Here is a 17,076-nt window from a genome sequence, read left to right on the forward strand (position 1 = left end):
TTTTTTCAAGGTTAATTACACTTGTGAAGAGAAGCAACTACATTGTTGTTGTTGTTTGAACTGTGTGAATTTTTTTTTCTTTAGCTTCCATTATTCTCTATTGTGAGAAGCCGTAAGCGCCGTATAACATGGAAACCAGAATGTTGAAGACACTTATGACAGTTCTTTTTATTGTATCTTCTAATTCCTATTACAGAGTTTAGTTTTCAAGAACCATGTGAAATCAGAAATCCCTGATTACTATATGTTTTCTCTATTATAAGATATGTACCACACATTCTCTCACTCATCTTTCCGCTTCTCTCATCACTTAAATGTTGTGTCCAAGGGAAGAGTTATGATCTGCCCCTTCGCCATTTTCTTTGAATCTTCACTGATGCTTCTTCCCTAAATAATCTCATCTTCTACACCATCTCCAACTTGTATTACTTGTTATAAAAGTACTTGATAATCTCTCGGTAATTCATCTGCGACTAGTTAACTCTTCTGCGCCTTGCACGGGATGATATAATTTCCATTTGATTATTTAAAAATTTAATAGTAGTTTGGATTCATTTTTTTATTCTTGAGTATATTTGTTTGTTAGATTTTCTTGTATTTTAAAGTTGGAAGACATGATCGTAAAAACAGTATTGAATAGAAAAGAGTAAATAAAAACATAGTAGTATCTAAATAATTTAGTTTAATAGTTTTGAGATCTTTTAATCACTGTTCAATGTATTTTAGACGTAATTTTTTGGGGGAAAAAGCTTAAAAAACCCTCAACTATTTAATATTTGCCAGTTTCCTACCCGAACATTTTGCGTTGCCAGAAACCTATACGAACTAATTTTTTGGATCAAAAAACTACCTAAAATATTTTATAGTTCCAGTTTTCATCCCACGATTTCACGACTGTTAACGGTCAAACAGAATTAGTAAACTCCGTTATTTTTTAAAACAAGAAAAAACTAAAAAAAACCTTCAGCTATTTAATCTTTGCCAAAAAGTACCTGAAATTTTAATGTTGCCAAAAACCCACACAAGCTAATTTTTCAGTGTAAAAAAACTTGAATTGTTATACGGTTTCAGCTTCTACTCCACTACCTTACATCCATTAATGGTTCTCCCCAGATTCATTCGCTGATGGTTATTCATTTGGTATTGGTTTGTTTTTCATCGTAGACCACATCTATTCCGAAAGACGATTTGAATATAAACTCCTAACTTATCGACTCTTTGGAACAGTGATCTCAGTGGCTCATAATAGAGTAATAAATATAAATTAGTAGGTGATCAACTGAGATAAAGTGTGATAAATATTTTTAATAATCTACAAAGATCATCTTAGTGGAGATTAAATCAGCCCAAAAACAAAAATGAAGCACTCTTCTACAAAATCTTTAGTCATAAATATATCGTAATTTCAAAAAAAGATATCATATTATTTCGAATTCTATTTGTGATAACTTTTTTTTTAGTTATTGTAAACTCTTTGATATTTTGGTTTTTTAGTGTCATTTAACGTGAAAATAAATTTAACTAATGTAGATTTCTGATAACGTAAAAAGTTCAGGTATTTTTTGGCAAAGATTAAATAGTTGAAAATTTTTTCAGCTTTTTCTTGTTTTAGAAAATAACAAAGTTTACTAATTCTGTTTGACCGTTAACGACCATAAAATCATGGGGTGAAAATTGGAACTATAAAATATTTCAGGTAGTTTTTTGATCAAAAAATTAGTTCATATAGCTTTCTGGCAACGCAAAAAGTTCGGGTAGAAAACTGACAAATATTAAATAGTTGTGGTTTTTTAAAGCTTTTTCCCCTAATTTTTTGAGGGGTACTTTCAAAAATAACCCACAATTTGAAGTCAAATGTAAAAATAACCTTTTTTTTCTCCCTTTTAATAAATGTCACTTTCTCCCTACTATATCCTTACAACCACATATATTCACAAAAATGCCATTATGTTTTTAATTTTTGTTTTTTCTTAAAAATACTAAAAAGACACAACCATCCTAAAATATATCATTTATTTACGAAAATGCCATCTTCTTCAATTTTGCCAACCACCATTACCAACCAGTTTTGAAGCTCTAAATGTTTGCCCAACCAATTTTGAAGCTCTAAATGCTTATTGTGTCGCTTATAACTTCATTTTACCTACAGATTTCTCTCCAATTTCATCTAAAAAACTCTTTCATGCTCATTCTTATAAATTCCAATTTCATAAATCATCTATTTTTGGAGATTCTTGCATAACAACGACTTAGCTAGTTTGTTATCGGTGCTATACAAAATTTTAGGTGTTTGTCAAAGTTAATCGAGTTTAAATTGGAAGTAGGTAAACATCTACTTCATTTTCTTTGACATTTAGCTCTGTTTCGCAAAAGCAGACTTCTTTTTCAGTCTGCTAGTCAACGCAGAGGTTAGATTTGCAATTGACTTTTTTTTAATATTTGTGTAAGCAGACTTCAAAAGTCTGCGAATTGTCCTTTGTAAACAAAAAAAATCATGTAGACTTCTTTTGCAGTCTGCGAGAAGAAAAAGTTATTTTTGCATTTGACCAAAAAAATTGTCGAACTTTGACTTTTATAGCAAACTCCTAAAGAAGTCTGCTATTTCGTAATTTGACTCGAGAGGTTATTTTTGCAATTGACCAAGATTTTGACCACTTTTGACTTGTATAGCCGACTTCTTTTAGAAGTCTGCTATTTATTTAATTAAAATTCGGTCAAATGCAAATCTGACCTACAAGCAGACTGTTAAAGAAGTCTGCTTCGAAAGTCTACATTTTGGTCAATTGCAAAAATAACCTTGAGTAGACTTCTTTTGTAGAGTAGACTTCATAAACAGACTTCTTTACTATAACAGACTTCTTTTACTCGTCAGCAGACTTCTTAAGAAGTCTGCTCTAAAAGTCAAACTTTTAGTCAATTGCAAAAATAACATTTTCTTCTCGCAGACTGCAAAAAGAAGTCTACTACGAAAAGTCAAATATTTGGTCAATTGCAAAAATAACCTTTTCTTTTTAGAAGACTTCAACGTGAAATTTCCCCGGCAGATTTTGAACGGATGTCTGTATTTTTTTAAATTTTTAAAATGCATTTTATAAAGTATTTGTAATGTTTTTTTTTTAAATTTTAAATTGTAAATGCATTTTATGTATGATTCTTGCACCTGTATGAGTTTGGTGTGTTTATGTGTTATAATTATAAAGTTATGAATTTTTTTGGTTTGAAAGATAATTAGCACATCTAAGCAGACTTCTAAAGAAGTCTGTAGATGAAGTCTGCTGTTACGTATTAGCATATCATAGCAGACTGCATAAGAAGTCTGCCTAATTATTTTTCTTAAAAATTCATTTTTGAAATATTTTTTACTTGTAAAAATGATTTTCTTGTTTTGACATGTTTATTTGTTTTTTGTGTTGCATCTATATGAGTTTGACGTTGTTATGTGTTATAATTACAAAGTAATGAATTTTCTTGTTTGATTTAACTATTTTTGCAGACTTCTAAAGAAGTTTAGAAGTCTACTTCCTTTCAATTATTTTTATTTGTTATTGTTCTTGCATTTGTATAAGTTTGGAAAATCAGTTATTCTTGCATTTACCTGTCATGGTTTGTCCTCAACTTTAACTATTGGCCACTTTTGTTAACGGTCTTGATAGTATATAAATTACTTTATTAACGCATACAACGTTAACAAACTTTGTGGTCTGGTGGAAACAGATCCACTTGTTGCCCAAAGTACGTGGGTTCGAACCTTATTTTTTTTTGTTTTTAAAAGGGCATAATTGTAATTTTGGTTTCGTCTTCTATCTAGGTTTTTCGAGTTCTGCAACTCTTTTTCGCGGCCGCAAACCAAATTTTTCACATAATCAGTCAGTTTTTTGCATTATTCTTATCATCCACACCTAAATCTTATAGATCTGGCAAACATATACTGATTGGAAGAAAACGACCAAATTAGAAGAAGATGAAATCAACAAAACATATATTTATGTCAGGCGCCATAATAAAAAAAAAAGGTTACCCATCTTTGTTTATATTATTATTAGTAATAAAGATAAACGTCGTAAAACATAAGCATCTCTGATGATGAGAGCATAAAGACCAGCGAATCTAAAAAGTCACCAGCTCCTAAAATTATCTTCCCAGTTATATGTGTTTTTAATACTTGCTAGTTAACTTTTAGCACGAGCCATAGCCTGAGACAGCACAAACAAGCCCTTGCCATTGGACGGCGTCGTTTTCCAGAACGAGACTCCTCTTCTTCTCCATTATGAATTTCTCTACCTTCAAACGAAACTCCTCACTGCTCAGTCTCTCTATCGTCGATTCCGTCCTCCGAAATTCCGTCACCGGCCGAATATTTTCCTTCTTCGTCTCCGATTTCGTGATAAACGCCAGAACGATCTGCTTGTTCGAATCATCCTTCTCATCGGAGGCGGTTACGATTACGGCGGAGGAGAAGGAGGTGTGTTGTTCTGGTTGATCGGTACTAACAATAAGATGAAATAACAAAGAAAACGACCAAAATAGCATTAGAAGAAGATGAAATCAACAAAAATTTGTAAAATAATTAAATGGGACACATTCTTACGTGGTCGTCCCAAACTTGGTCCTTGTTGTAGATGATTGCAGATCCGAACTCAAGTGAACGAAGAACATAGCAAAAATGGAGAACAGCAAGAAAGAGGATTACAGCAACAAAGAAAATGCAGCGCCGTTTTTGGAGAGATGGATCAAAGTGGAGAGTTTCTGAATTAGGGTAAAATCTCATTTATATAATAGGGCAAAAATATCTGGTTATATCTGGTTAGGTTAATTATTTCCGGTTTAAATCAATATTTTATTTTAATTTCGTTCACGGTTTGAGCAGACTTATAAAGAAATCTACAACCCTAGTTTAAAATTATTCACTTTTGATGTTTATCTTAGATGGTTTAAAATGATTTATTTTTATCAAATTATAATTTATATAGATCATACTTGTTGACATTTGATTTATAGAAACAAATTTCAATTTAAATTATTTTTATATAATTTTAAATTTTAAATATAAAATTTAATAATATAGCAGACTTCTTATAAGTTTGCTCTGCAGACTTTATTAATATTTGCAGACTTCGCAGGGTTAAAATCGTAATAGAGCTCTCCGTTTTTTGTTTACTCATGTAGGAGATAATAGTAATTTCTCTACCCTTTTGACCTATTTTTGCAATAGGTTGAATTTGGGGTATACTTTTGCATTTGAATTCAAATTGTGGCATATTTTTAGCAATTCCCCCATTTTTTGAAGTATTATAAAAACTTATTCGATTTTGATCACTGTTTTATGTGTTTTAAACATCACAAATACTGTCATTTCATAAGTTAGATATATATATTTTTTTCTTTTAATTTTTTTTTGTTAGATTTTTTTTTGAATTTCAGTTTTTTTTTTTTTTTGAAACGACATTCCATTATTTTTTTAAATATTTTTTTGTTTCTTTTAACATTTTAATTAGATTTTTTCTAAATTTCCGAAACATAAGAAATAGTAAACATTAAGAAATATATATTTTTATTATTAAAAAAATGTTTTTGTTATTTTTTTTAAATTTCGGTTATAAATAGAGCTTGTTTGGGTTTAGACTTTTAAGACTTTTAAGGCATTTAACAGCCTTCAAAGCTCTTTTTTTACTAGGCATACTTTTATAATTTTATTAAGTAAAAAGTCTCAACTGCCACACTTTTTATTATTTGGTCATAGTTTTCAAAAGTTACGTAAGAGAAGTTTTTACAAAATAAAAGTAAAAAAATATAGATTTATTTTTTCTTTCTTTTTTTCTTCTTCCAAGATTATTCAAATCTCTTTATAAACTTTTATATATTTATTCATAACAAAATTTAATTGATTAATTATAATCTCTTTTTCTGTTTTTTTTTAGATCTATTTTATATAAATTTTTCTTATCATATTATTTTTTTCAGAAATATTTAAAACTCTTTGTTAAATATAGGGTAAACTATTTTTTAAAAAAATTATTTATTATTTTTAAAATAATAAACAGTTTTTACAGCCAAAAATTTTTAAAGTCAACAGTCATAAGTAAAAGTCAAAAGCAAAAATTCTTACCAAGCAAGTCCATAATTATACAAACGGGTTGAGTGACTATGAAATTAAAAATTAAACCACAATAATTTAGACTGGTTTGTTTTAAATACTTTTTTACACATCATTAGATAAAAACCAATAAAAAAATGATACGTAATTGTAATATATGACGAAAAATATTTTACAGCTGAAATTTATGTTGGAGCTGACACGTAAGCGAAAGACTGAAATCGTTATGAATCGTAAGACATAAACAAATCACTATACAAATAAGTATATAGATTTTCTCAATGAATTCCATTCTCTCCTCTTCTCGTCTGATCATTAATAGGGGAGGAGAGATACGTTGGTGTAACTAGAAAATATAATTGATGAGTCACAAGTCGAACTCTTGACCTCGTGAGCTATACGCACTCCCAACTTTGCTACAAGCATATTAAAATTTAAGTTGACAAGTTAATATTTAGCTACGAAAAAGAAATACAAAAGTAAATATTTACTTCGCGGTGCTTTTCAATCTTCTTCAATCTTCAATTTCTGTGGATTCGGAGTTCTGATAATCTCCCAAAACTAGAGGAATTAACGATCTTCTTCCTCGCTGCGCAGAGATTTGAATTCGATGACGACGCACTCATTTTGTATTGGCAGTGAATTCTAAGAAAGAAGAAGACGACGAATTGGCATCGGAGATCGAATATGGATCCGGAGCAGACGTTTATTAGGGTTCAGGAGAGGTTTTCACAGATCTTAACTCCTAGGATTAGGGCTTTCTTAGAGTATACGTACCTCTTCGTTGCCATCACTTTGTTCTGCATCCTCGTTGTTATGCACGCCAATTATGTTCAGCAGGTAATTTGACTCTCTTTTGATTTTTATCTTCCCATTTCGTTGTCTATGTTTTGAGTGAAACTTCAGTGTACGAGAACGATCCCAAAAATCTTCATTTAGGGTTAGCCGATTGTGAAAAGTTTTATGGTGGTTTACTGGATAAGATTAGGTCCTGAAAATTTAGCTTGTGATTAGCTTAGAGGATTATGTAGACGATTAAAGCCGGTTTACCGGAGAGGTTTGTGTCCGTTCTACTCTAAATTTCCTCGGGTAATGACTTTATGAAATAACTTTTAAGTCTGAGATACTGAAATAAGTGTAAGGATGTAGCAGTTTTCATCGGTTTTGTACCAGTAGAAGATTTTAGCAGGTATCGCAGCCCCTGTTTTCTGTGTATTTGTAAAGCATCTTTCTGGATTGGTCAGGTTTTTCATGTAACTGAAGCTATTTGATAAAGGTTTTAGCATGAGCTTGGTTTGGAGTCTACTGTTTGTACCTTCTCTAAAATAGCAGAGCTCATAATTACGTTGAATCCGCTGGAATATACTTTTCGGACACCTTTATGTGTTTTTTTTTCTTCCACTGCAAATGGTTTTTCTATTTTAAAATGCACACTTCATATTTTGATGCAAGTACTAGTATACTTTCCAATAGGAATTGCTTCCCATGCAAATGCATTTTCAAACTTCAAGAGTTTTGTGTAATCTGCCTTCCTAAGATGTTTCATGCTAGTGCCTTCTAAGCTTTTCTTGTCTGACCTTAATTGTTCCTCTCTAACTAATTTAGTTACCTTTCTTTTTTCTTTCAAAGCCTGGTTGTTCAAGTGAGCTGACTGGAGTTGAGTTAGCTGAAGCAGAGCTTTTACAAATCAAGGTATGTAGTAGTTATCCCTTCTGATGATGGTTTGCATTATTAGTGAAAATTTCTAGATTTTCCTGCCCCATGAGTTGGTTCCTACTCCTTGCAAGACATAAACTACTCGTACTCTGATAGTCTCTTTCTGAAAATCACTTAGCTATAAAGAAATTTGTATTCATTCTTAGTTCTCTACAAAATATATGGTACCAACTTATTTTCTGTGGTATAGATAACAAGCGCAGGGTTGTGGTCACGTAATGATGAAAGTACTGCTGCAGATGTTCCCAAAGTTGAGGCTGCAGCTGACAATTTAGAAGTCTCGAAGACTGATCAAGGTGAGTCTTTATCTTCGGGAGTAGGCTGTGGTTGAGTTGGTTTGGAAAGACTGCCTGTAGGAGTTTAATATCTTTGAAGTTTGCAGAAACTGATACTGCCTTTTGTGCAATCATGCAGAAAGCTCTACCAGTGAAGAAAATGCTGATGAGATATTTGTTAAAATTGATAAGGAAGAGCCCCGCAGTAGTTTCTCAGTGTCTGCAAAAGAGACTGTCAGAGCAGCTATTCTTCGCTTTCTCAAAAAGTGTTATAGGCGCATATCTTTTGTTTTACAGCATACAGCACGGTTCCTCAGAGGTGTTAGAAAAATATGGGTTAGTTGTCTCTTAACTAGTTGCTCTGACCTCTTTAATTCATTTGCTTTTGTTTCTCAAGATCTGACTTAGATATTGCTTGTGGCTGTTCTATATAGACGTTTTATCTTCTCTGCGAGGTTTGTGTTGGATGTTTTTGGTATATCGCTTATATAGCATGGTTCTTTACTGATGTTACTGAAAAATTTAAGTGGCATGTGGCATAATGGTTAGGGTGTGAGATTTTCAGTATTTTCTTTTGTGGGGAAAATGGACTTAGCCTTACCTACGAAATTTAGCTCTTTAAAGATATCTCTATTTTGAGGCCACAGTACTTAGATCATCTGCTGGGTTGCAATCCTGATTATTTGTGTTTTGACTAAGACAATTTATTTTGTTCTGAAAATCTTAAATGCAGAACATCATCGGCATACCGTTGAATCTTGATGTGCCCAAATTGTTGCATGTTCTGTATATGGATAAGGTTAACTACTATGCAGGTAAAAGCCGCCTCAGTAGAATTTCTATTTTATATTTGTTCTTCATCAATTAAATGAACCTATCAGACAATGATGACCCTTTTTACATTTGTATAATTGAATCTGAATACATACATTTCCTTGTGAAAAGCATATCTTGGTTTGAGATACGCAACCTAACAAATAAAATTTCTGTTTTCGGGACTCTTCTTAGTAACCATCTACAGTGTTATATTTTAGAGGTTTAGTTATTAGAAGAGTGAAATCACACAGGTTGGGCTTTTCGTTCTGCTTTGGGTTGGGAAATCAGAGATGTGTGCATTAACTGCTTTGTTTGAAATTAATTTGTTTGTTGATTGTTTTTCAGTTCAATGGCTTGAGAGAAGAACTCAAGAGTTTGAGCCAACATATCTTTATACTATGGAAAAGGTAAACATTATTCTCTTCTATTAAGAATTTGAAGCTGGCTAGTGGAAGATCCTTGAGCATCTTATACCCCAAAATAATATATTTTCTGAAGGAAGATTCAAAAATGAGGAATTCTTCTGTTGAATTTCTGGTTCGATTTTAGAATTGAGCCTCTCTTTTTCCATATAGGGTTACTTTTTGCTGCCTGATGAAGCAAAGTCAAGGCATAACATTCGCACTTCAAATGTCAGCATATCGGCGCGACATCCCTGCTTTGGCAACAGGTAATATTTTTGTTACTGGCCCTCACTTTCGAAACAGTTGATTTGATTGGAAGTGCTGTATCCAGATGATAAGCTTCTTAAATTTGAATTACTTTTTCAGGTGGCAGCAACTTCTTATAAACAGAGTTGTAGGATATGATACTATTATAATGAATAGCTTACAGAACTCTGCTGGCCAAGGTAGGTATTGGCTGTTTGTCTGAATGATTATGATCATGCGAGTTTCACATTTCGCAATTAGGCAGTGCGAAGTTATATATCTGCATCCTTCTAGGCCTGTGATTCCTCATCGATATGTTTGTCCTTGCTTTTGTATCTTGTGTACAACCTGTTTCCATCAGGTTATATTTTATTGTTACTCTAAATAAAATTATCCTCTGGGAAGTCTAGTCAAAGATTAATGTGCATGAATTAGTTAGTCCATGCATGCCTATGCATAATGTAAAATAACCAATGTTGTTGTCGGTAGCTATTACATGATTTCTCCATCTGTCTTTGTATGCTGCTCATGTCCCTTTGATTGTTTTTATCTATATGCATATATGAAAGCTGCAGTTTTCATTCCATATGACTGCCAACTTTGTCCATTACAGGTTATCTATACAACTTCCAGACAAGAGAGTTTTACAATCTTAGTTACTCCCAAGAACTTTCTGAAGGTTCTTCGCAATTTGGAGGTTCGTCATGTTCTGTACCGTGAACAGCATATGTTGAAAAGTTTTCCTTGCATCTAGCAACTCTGTTGAGTATGAGCATTATATTGGATTGAAAAATCTCACCAAGGATGCTTTATTGGCCCTTGCAACTTTCTCTGTAGTGCAATATAAGCATTTTGCTCTAATATACTGAGTAATATTATTATTCCGATGTATGCAGATTACTTGGTGACGAAATGTGGTGTGCTTATGATGTCACTTTTTGTGTTTTTCACAACCACAATGTCTGTGTCATTTACATTGCGAGAGACACAAACTCGCATGTTAAAGTTCACAGGTTTGTCTTTCTTCTATTCCAATAGCTGTAAGTTTCACATCTTTGTTTCTCAACAATCATCTTTGTTTCGATTTCAATTTGTTGCAGTGCAGCTTCAACACCATGCTCAACATCGGTTACCAACATTTCAGTTAATCTTTGTGCACGTGATTGAATCCCTCGTCTTTGTACCCGTATGCACACACAGCCCTGGTTTTCTTTTTTTTTTTTGGTTCCAATATTCCAGAGGATTCTCTTGACTGACATAATATAGTTATTTGAAATTGCAGATTATGATTGGGATTCTGTTCTTCCTGTTTGAGTTTTACGACGATCAGCTATTGGCTTTCATGGTTCTAGTTCTTGTCTGGCTATGCGAATTATTCACCCTGATAAGGTTCGGTCTACTCTTTTGCCTCAGACACCTTCCTGTACATCAACTTTCGAGCTCATGATGATCTTGCAAATAACAAAATCAAATTTTCTCTTCTAGTAGTTGAATGTAAAAGTAACAAAGTCCTATCTTCCAAATAATGCAGTGTGAGGACACCAATATCGATGAAGTTCTTCCCGCGTTTCTTCTTGCTGTACTTCTTGGTGTTCCACATTTATTTCTTCTCTTACGCATATGGTAAGAGCCAAGGTTTTTGACCTTATATTTGCGTCATTTGATTACTGTAACTTCATAGTCGTTCACTAACTTCACAACTCTCAACAGGATTTTCTTATCTCGCCCTAATGACAACCGCTGCATTCATGCAACACTTGATTTTATATTTCTGGAACCGTTTTGAGGTAAACGTTTGATTCCAACAACACCAAGATTGGAACTTAAATTATAAGCTTTTTACCTTAAAAGCTAAAACACACAAAATTTGCAGGTACCGGCTCTTCAAAGATTCCTTCAAAGCCGACAGTCACAACTTCAGCAACACCCAGACTTCCACATCACTTCCTCAACAATCCTAGCATCAACTCTTCACATCACAAGGCTGAACAGAACAACAAGAAACCGATCTCCATCTGGTCCAAACAACAACACAGTCCCAAGCCAAAACACGGAAACAAGATCACCACCACCAGCAGCAGCACCACCACCAGCAGCAGCGAATGAAGGAGCAGAGAATCCAATGCAACATCAAGAGCAAGAAGTGAACGCAGCAAACAACATTCCCGCAGGGCCTAACCCACAAGCAGGAGCGATGAGCTCGTTCAGCTCGATGTTATTGTGGATTTTAGGTGGGGCTTCCTCAGAAGGGCTTAACTCATTTCTTTCGATGTTTAGAGATGTGAGAGATGAAGATGAAGCTCAAGTGTTTGCAGATACTTCCCCTCAAAACCCTCATCATGATCCACTTTTAGTTGACTGAAAGTATCTTCCTCTGTTTACTGTATATTTGTATTTTCTTTTTTCTGTTGTCTCTGTTTTTTTGTTCCTTGCCTGCTTGTACAGTCACTACTGGCCAGAGAAACAAGCATTTGGGATATATACAAACAAAAATTGGTAAAAAGGGTGAAAAAGGGTTGGTAAAGAATGCCATTGTTCTTCTTTGATTATGATTATTTTTCTTGAAACTAGACGTTACTTTTAAAGTTTTTGTTTCATTGAAAAAAAGGAAAATGAGTAAAGTGTAAACACTTGCAAAAGTATTTTAATGTTTTTAGTATTTCCAAGAAGATGTAATTTGACACATTTTCCCCTATTAATGTTTTAGTATTTTTTTTCCCAACCAGAGAGATACGAGTTGAGTTATTATAATAATCATCTTCTTCAGAGTTGTACGGACATGGCGATGATGAGGATGGCTGGACTTAGCCACATCACCAATACTGCTACTGCTCTGCTTCCATGTCTCTGCAGCGGAACAATTCTTCGCCGCCGCTCCCTTCGTCTCCGAAACGGTGGTTCTCGAGAACGAAAGTTTCAGCTCCGATGCGTCTCGGCGTCTGATTCGTTGCAGTTCGATTTCTCTCCGCCTCCCATCGATCACGATCTCCTTGTAAGCTTTCTTCTCATTGGCACTAGAAATAACAATTTGCTTGAATATAAAGTGGCGAAGTCTACCGCTGTGGAAAACAGTATTGGAAGGAGAAATTAGTGCTAATGGATTTCTGATTTTGTTGTTGTTTATGGACTTGTGAATGTGAAGGATACAATTAGTGTTTCTGGAGGAAAAGTCTCAGAAGATGGTGTTGTTGAGAGTTTTGATAACGATGATGAGGCTTTGGATGCATTTGATAATGGAGTGGTGGTATGTAACTTTTTACTTCTCTTTGTTTTGGTTTAACTTTGAATCTCTTTGGCTGTTTGATATCTGATTTTTGTATGAATCAAAATTCGATTGCAGGTTGTGGACCTCTCACATTTTGGGAGAATTCGAGGTATTTCGACATTGAATTAGTTTTTAATTCGCTTACAAACATTTAGCTTTTGGCTTTAAATTTTCTCTTATGCTGCTACCTAATGTTTCTGGCTACATGGTTGGTGCTATTGCCATCAAGTTAGTGGAGATGATCGCGCTCATTTCCTTCATAACCAAACTACTGCAAATTTTGAATGCCTTAACGAAGGACAAGTGAGTCTTTTTAAGGATATTTGTGAAGCGAGTGTATATTGTTGCTTCTGTGTTTAGGGTTTAACTACTTGTGTTTCTATTTGCTCGTTTCTTAAGGGATGTGACACTGTATTCGTTACCCCAACAGCAAGGACCATAGATATTGCACGTGCCTGGATAATGGTAAAGACACTCCTTCCTTTTGGGAGTCAAATAAGTTTGGGTTCACCTTTAGTGGCTCATATATATCTTATACGCAAGTTTCGTGTCTCACTTTCAGAAAAACGCGATAATGCTAATGGTTTCTCCAACGACGTGCCAAAGCATAATTGAGATGTTAAACAAGTATGTTATAGCGTTTCCTCCATGTTGCCATACGAAAATTGTGCTGGTTTCTGTAAAAATCAGGCTTTGATTTTGAGGATTGTGATGTCACTTATTTCTCATCTTCATCTTCTCAGGTACATTTTTTTTGCTGACAAGGTAGAGATCAAAGATATCACCAAGCAAACTTGCTTATTTGCTTTAGCAGGACCCAAAAGCAACCAAGTGAGTTTCTTCTTCTTTAAGCAGAGTGACAAATCCTGTCAATCTTTCTCGGTTTAGCCTTCATGGTAGTTTAAATACATTGTTTTTATGCTAATGTAAAAAATTTGAAACAGATTATGTCTAAACTGAATCTGGGAGATCTTATTGGGCAGCCATATGGCACGCATAAACATTATAGTGTAAGCCTTTGTTTTACTCTCGAAACAGATCTTGTGAAGCGACATGTAGTAACATGTTACTTTCTTTTTCAGTTCGATGGAATGCCAATAACAGTTGGAGTCGGGAGTCTTATTTCAGAGGAAGGCTTTACCATGTTAATGTCACCAGGGGGTGCCATTTCAGTCTGGAAGACTCTTTTAGCTGAAGGTGCCATTCCAATGGGTTCTGTAGCCTGGGAGAAACTTAGAATCATTCAAGGTTTGTAAAACTATTGTATGCCTTAATATAGCCAATAATCACTTAGAGATGCTCAGTGTTGTACAGCTATCGTTAATGTCTTTGTCTTGCCATTAGTAAAATCAGAATCGTATATCTTACAACATAGCTTATTCAGGCCAAAAGCATTAATGTTTTGCAGGAAGACCAGCACCTGAGAGAGAACTCAGCAAGGAATTCAATGTTCTCGAAGCGGGTCTATGGAACTCGATCTCTCTGAACAAAGGTATTCGAGAAGCTTTGGTTAGTGAACTAAAAATGATACAAGAAGTGCCTTGGTTAAACTTCCCAAACTGCTCAGGTTGTTATAAGGGGCAAGAGACTATCGCAAGACTCATAACATATGATGGAATCAAGCAAAAGTTGTGTGGACTCGACCTCTCTGCACCAGCTGAACCCGGCAGCACCATCACATTCGACGGGAAAAAGGTTTTGAGCCTTTATGTGAATAGATTATAGTAACTCGAAGACAAAGAAAAGAACATCTTCTTCATTTTTTCGTATTATTCCTTGACTGGTTGATAAATGTTACTTTCAGGTCGGGAAGCTAACGAGCTACACTAGAGGAAGAAACGGATCTAGCCATTTTGGGTTAGGCTACATCAAGAAACAAGCAGCCGTAATTGGAAACACAGTGACTATAGGAGAAGACATCTCTGGGATAGTATCTGAAGTCCCTTACTTATCCAGGCAACATCCTCCATCAACCAACCCAAGTTCTTGAGTAAGAAGAAAAAATGCATGCAAGGAAACTGCACATGGACATAAACTGGTACCCAAAACAAAACTTTTTTAACACATTGGTTTTGAGATGCGAGTATATTATATTTGGGTTCTCATAGAAGATTAGAAACATTTGTATTGATATATAAGAAAGTGATTAGAACAACAGTGTTTGGGTCTTAAATAGACGTTTTTCTTAGGGGCAAATCATGTTAGGACAACTGCAGAGACGCTTGTTGTTAGGTTTAGTGGTGCAATTGCAGTAGACTGGGCTGAGCCTTACACTTGGATCCCATGTACGTAATAAGTCATTTAGACATTGTTGTCCTCCATCTTTTGAGCATGAACCTCTGAACATTTGTTTTTTAAACGGGCACCATTGCCTTTTCTCGGTAGCGATCAAGCTTGGTTCACCTAATTCATCAACAAAATAAATATAAAAATGAGTTAAACCAAGCTGGTTTGGGTAAACCGGAGTTGTGCAAGCAAAACTGTAAAAAATTTCAGGAGAAAGATAAAGACCTAATGAAAGGTGGCTTGGGAGAAGGGAGAATAAGACACAAATAGCCAAGAAGATTGCAGATAACTTCATGTTTTTTTCTTTTCGTTTTGATTGTCTCCAAGCAAACACTAATATTTTACATATAGACACAGGTACATTTGACTCTACATAATTTTCAAAATTTTCCGTTTTGGGAATTAAAAAAAAATATTGAATTCCTGTTTTATGGTAAGCTATAATCTGTTTTTCTTGTCGTCTTATGGTAAGCTATCTTCTGTTTTTGAACGATATTAATTACGTTCACCTTTGCTTTAATATTTGTTTATTCGTTTCAATGATTTCATTACTCACTTTTATAGACATGATGATAATGTTAGTGGACTTCACCTACCACTTAGACTAGTAGAGGTGCTTGGATCCGAAGATGTAGTATTTCAGGATCCGGACATGTGGCTTCTATATATGCGGACTTTGTGCTTAAATATCATGATATCTACTACAAAAAAAAAAAAAACTAAAAACTAAAAAACTAAAAAGTTTTGGAATCATTCTCTCTGCGCCAAGCAGCACTATCACAGGTGCATACCTTCTTAGTAGCTCTAAAACAAAGACGAACACTCAAATTTTGTTCTAATATTCCATAACTCAACATTCTACTAGGTGGAGAAGTTGACTAGCTATATCAAGAGACAAGCAATCTCAATTGGAAATGCAGTGTATAAGACATCTATGTGATTGTATCTGAAGTTAGCCTAGCAACATCCTCCATTAACCAAAGAGGTGGTGGCCTAGTGGCAGTAGTAGTATTACAAGAGGGTTAGTTTTTTTGTGCCCTGGATTCAAACCCTCTTTTAGAACGAGAGGTTATTCTTTAATTTAAATCGAAATATCTAAATTAAAACATCCTCCATTAACCAACCTGAGTTCTTGAGTAGAAGAAAAACGCTATAATGCAAGGAAAAACTGCACACACACACACACTGGTACCCAAAACCAAACTTGGAAATTGAAACATAGGAAAACGATATAGAGCAACAGTTTGGGATCTAAAATAGAAACTTTTCTAGGGACAAATCATAATAGGACAATCGCAGAGGCGCTTATAGTTATGTTGAGGAGTGCAATCGCAGTAGATTGGGCTGAGTCTTACACTTGGATTCCATGTGCTTAATAAGTCGTTTAGACATTTTTGTCCTCCATCTGTTGAGCATGAACCCCTGAACACTTGTTTTTTCGATGGGCACCATGGCCTTCTCCAAGTAGTGCTCAAGCTTGGTTCTTCACCTAGTTCATCAACAACCACACCAAAAAAAGGAGCTGAACCAAACCGGTTTTGGGTTTACTGGAGTTCGGTGAGAAAAAGGATAATCACAATCAAAATATGATTATTACCTTGTGAAAAGTGGTGGCTTGGGAGAATAGAGAATAAGACACAATAAGCCAAGAAGATCGCAGCCAGATTCATAGTTTCTTCTCTCTCTCTCTCTCTCTCTCTCTCTCTCTCTCTCTCTCTCTCTCTCTTATTTCATATATTGTTATGACTTTGTTGTGATTCTCTAAACAAGAACAAATATGACTTTATATATAAACACATGTAGATTTGACTGTACTTGTGTAATCTTGGTTTTTTTTTCCGTTTTTGGTTATCCTTCCTATTGATAATGAGATTAAAGAAATGGAATATGTGACTTACGTAAAGGCTTTTTTTTTTTTTTTGTGAGCAAAAGGGTTATCAATCTAGTTTTTTGCATTTTTAATTATAATTTTTT

The 17,076-nt window shown here is 34.4% G+C and overlaps 4 protein-coding genes across 4 annotated transcripts; 2 read left to right on the forward strand and 2 right to left on the reverse strand.

The window, feature by feature from the left end:
• The first annotated feature begins 6,574 nt into the window (after positions 1–6,574).
• Positions 6,575–12,045, forward strand: LOC18009958 (membralin). The gene is made up of 15 exons (XM_006392008.2): positions 6,575–6,934; positions 7,724–7,786; positions 8,001–8,106; positions 8,225–8,421; positions 8,819–8,900; positions 9,247–9,308; positions 9,477–9,571; positions 9,672–9,751; positions 10,165–10,248; positions 10,448–10,564; positions 10,652–10,737; positions 10,834–10,940; positions 11,083–11,174; positions 11,262–11,338; positions 11,425–12,045. Exons 1-15 carry the CDS (start codon positions 6,782–6,784, stop codon positions 11,911–11,913), a joined length of 1,890 nt encoding a protein of 629 aa, XP_006392070.1. The 5' UTR covers positions 6,575–6,781; the 3' UTR covers positions 11,914–12,045.
• Positions 12,046–12,260: 215 nt separating this feature from the next.
• LOC18009969 (putative transferase At1g60990, chloroplastic) lies at positions 12,261–15,137 on the forward strand. Its single transcript, XM_006392010.2, has 12 exons — positions 12,261–12,543; positions 12,694–12,795; positions 12,892–12,925; positions 13,046–13,119; positions 13,216–13,281; positions 13,379–13,443; positions 13,560–13,647; positions 13,761–13,826; positions 13,899–14,064; positions 14,225–14,308; positions 14,384–14,511; positions 14,621–15,137. Exons 1-12 carry the CDS (start codon positions 12,331–12,333, stop codon positions 14,804–14,806), a joined length of 1,272 nt encoding a protein of 423 aa, XP_006392072.1. The 5' UTR covers positions 12,261–12,330; the 3' UTR covers positions 14,807–15,137.
• On the reverse strand, positions 15,002–15,454 carry LOC18009980 (defensin-like protein 249). The gene has a single exon (XM_006392009.2). It carries the CDS (start codon positions 15,395–15,397, stop codon positions 15,002–15,004), a length of 396 nt encoding a protein of 131 aa, XP_006392071.1. The 5' UTR covers positions 15,398–15,454.
• Positions 15,455–16,217: 763 nt separating this feature from the next.
• On the reverse strand, positions 16,218–16,851 carry LOC18009979 (defensin-like protein 249). The gene is made up of 2 exons (XM_006392011.2): positions 16,700–16,851; positions 16,218–16,591 (listed from the first exon to the last, which is right to left on the reverse strand). Exons 1-2 carry the CDS (start codon positions 16,770–16,772, stop codon positions 16,371–16,373), a joined length of 294 nt encoding a protein of 97 aa, XP_006392073.1. The 5' UTR covers positions 16,773–16,851; the 3' UTR covers positions 16,218–16,370.
• Positions 16,852–17,076: the final 225 nt, after the last annotated feature.

This window comes from Eutrema salsugineum, unplaced genomic scaffold (assembly GCF_000478725.1).
Source record: "Eutrema salsugineum unplaced genomic scaffold, Eutsalg1_0 scaffold_8, whole genome shotgun sequence".
NCBI classification, from domain to species: domain Eukaryota; kingdom Viridiplantae; phylum Streptophyta; class Magnoliopsida; order Brassicales; family Brassicaceae; genus Eutrema; species Eutrema salsugineum.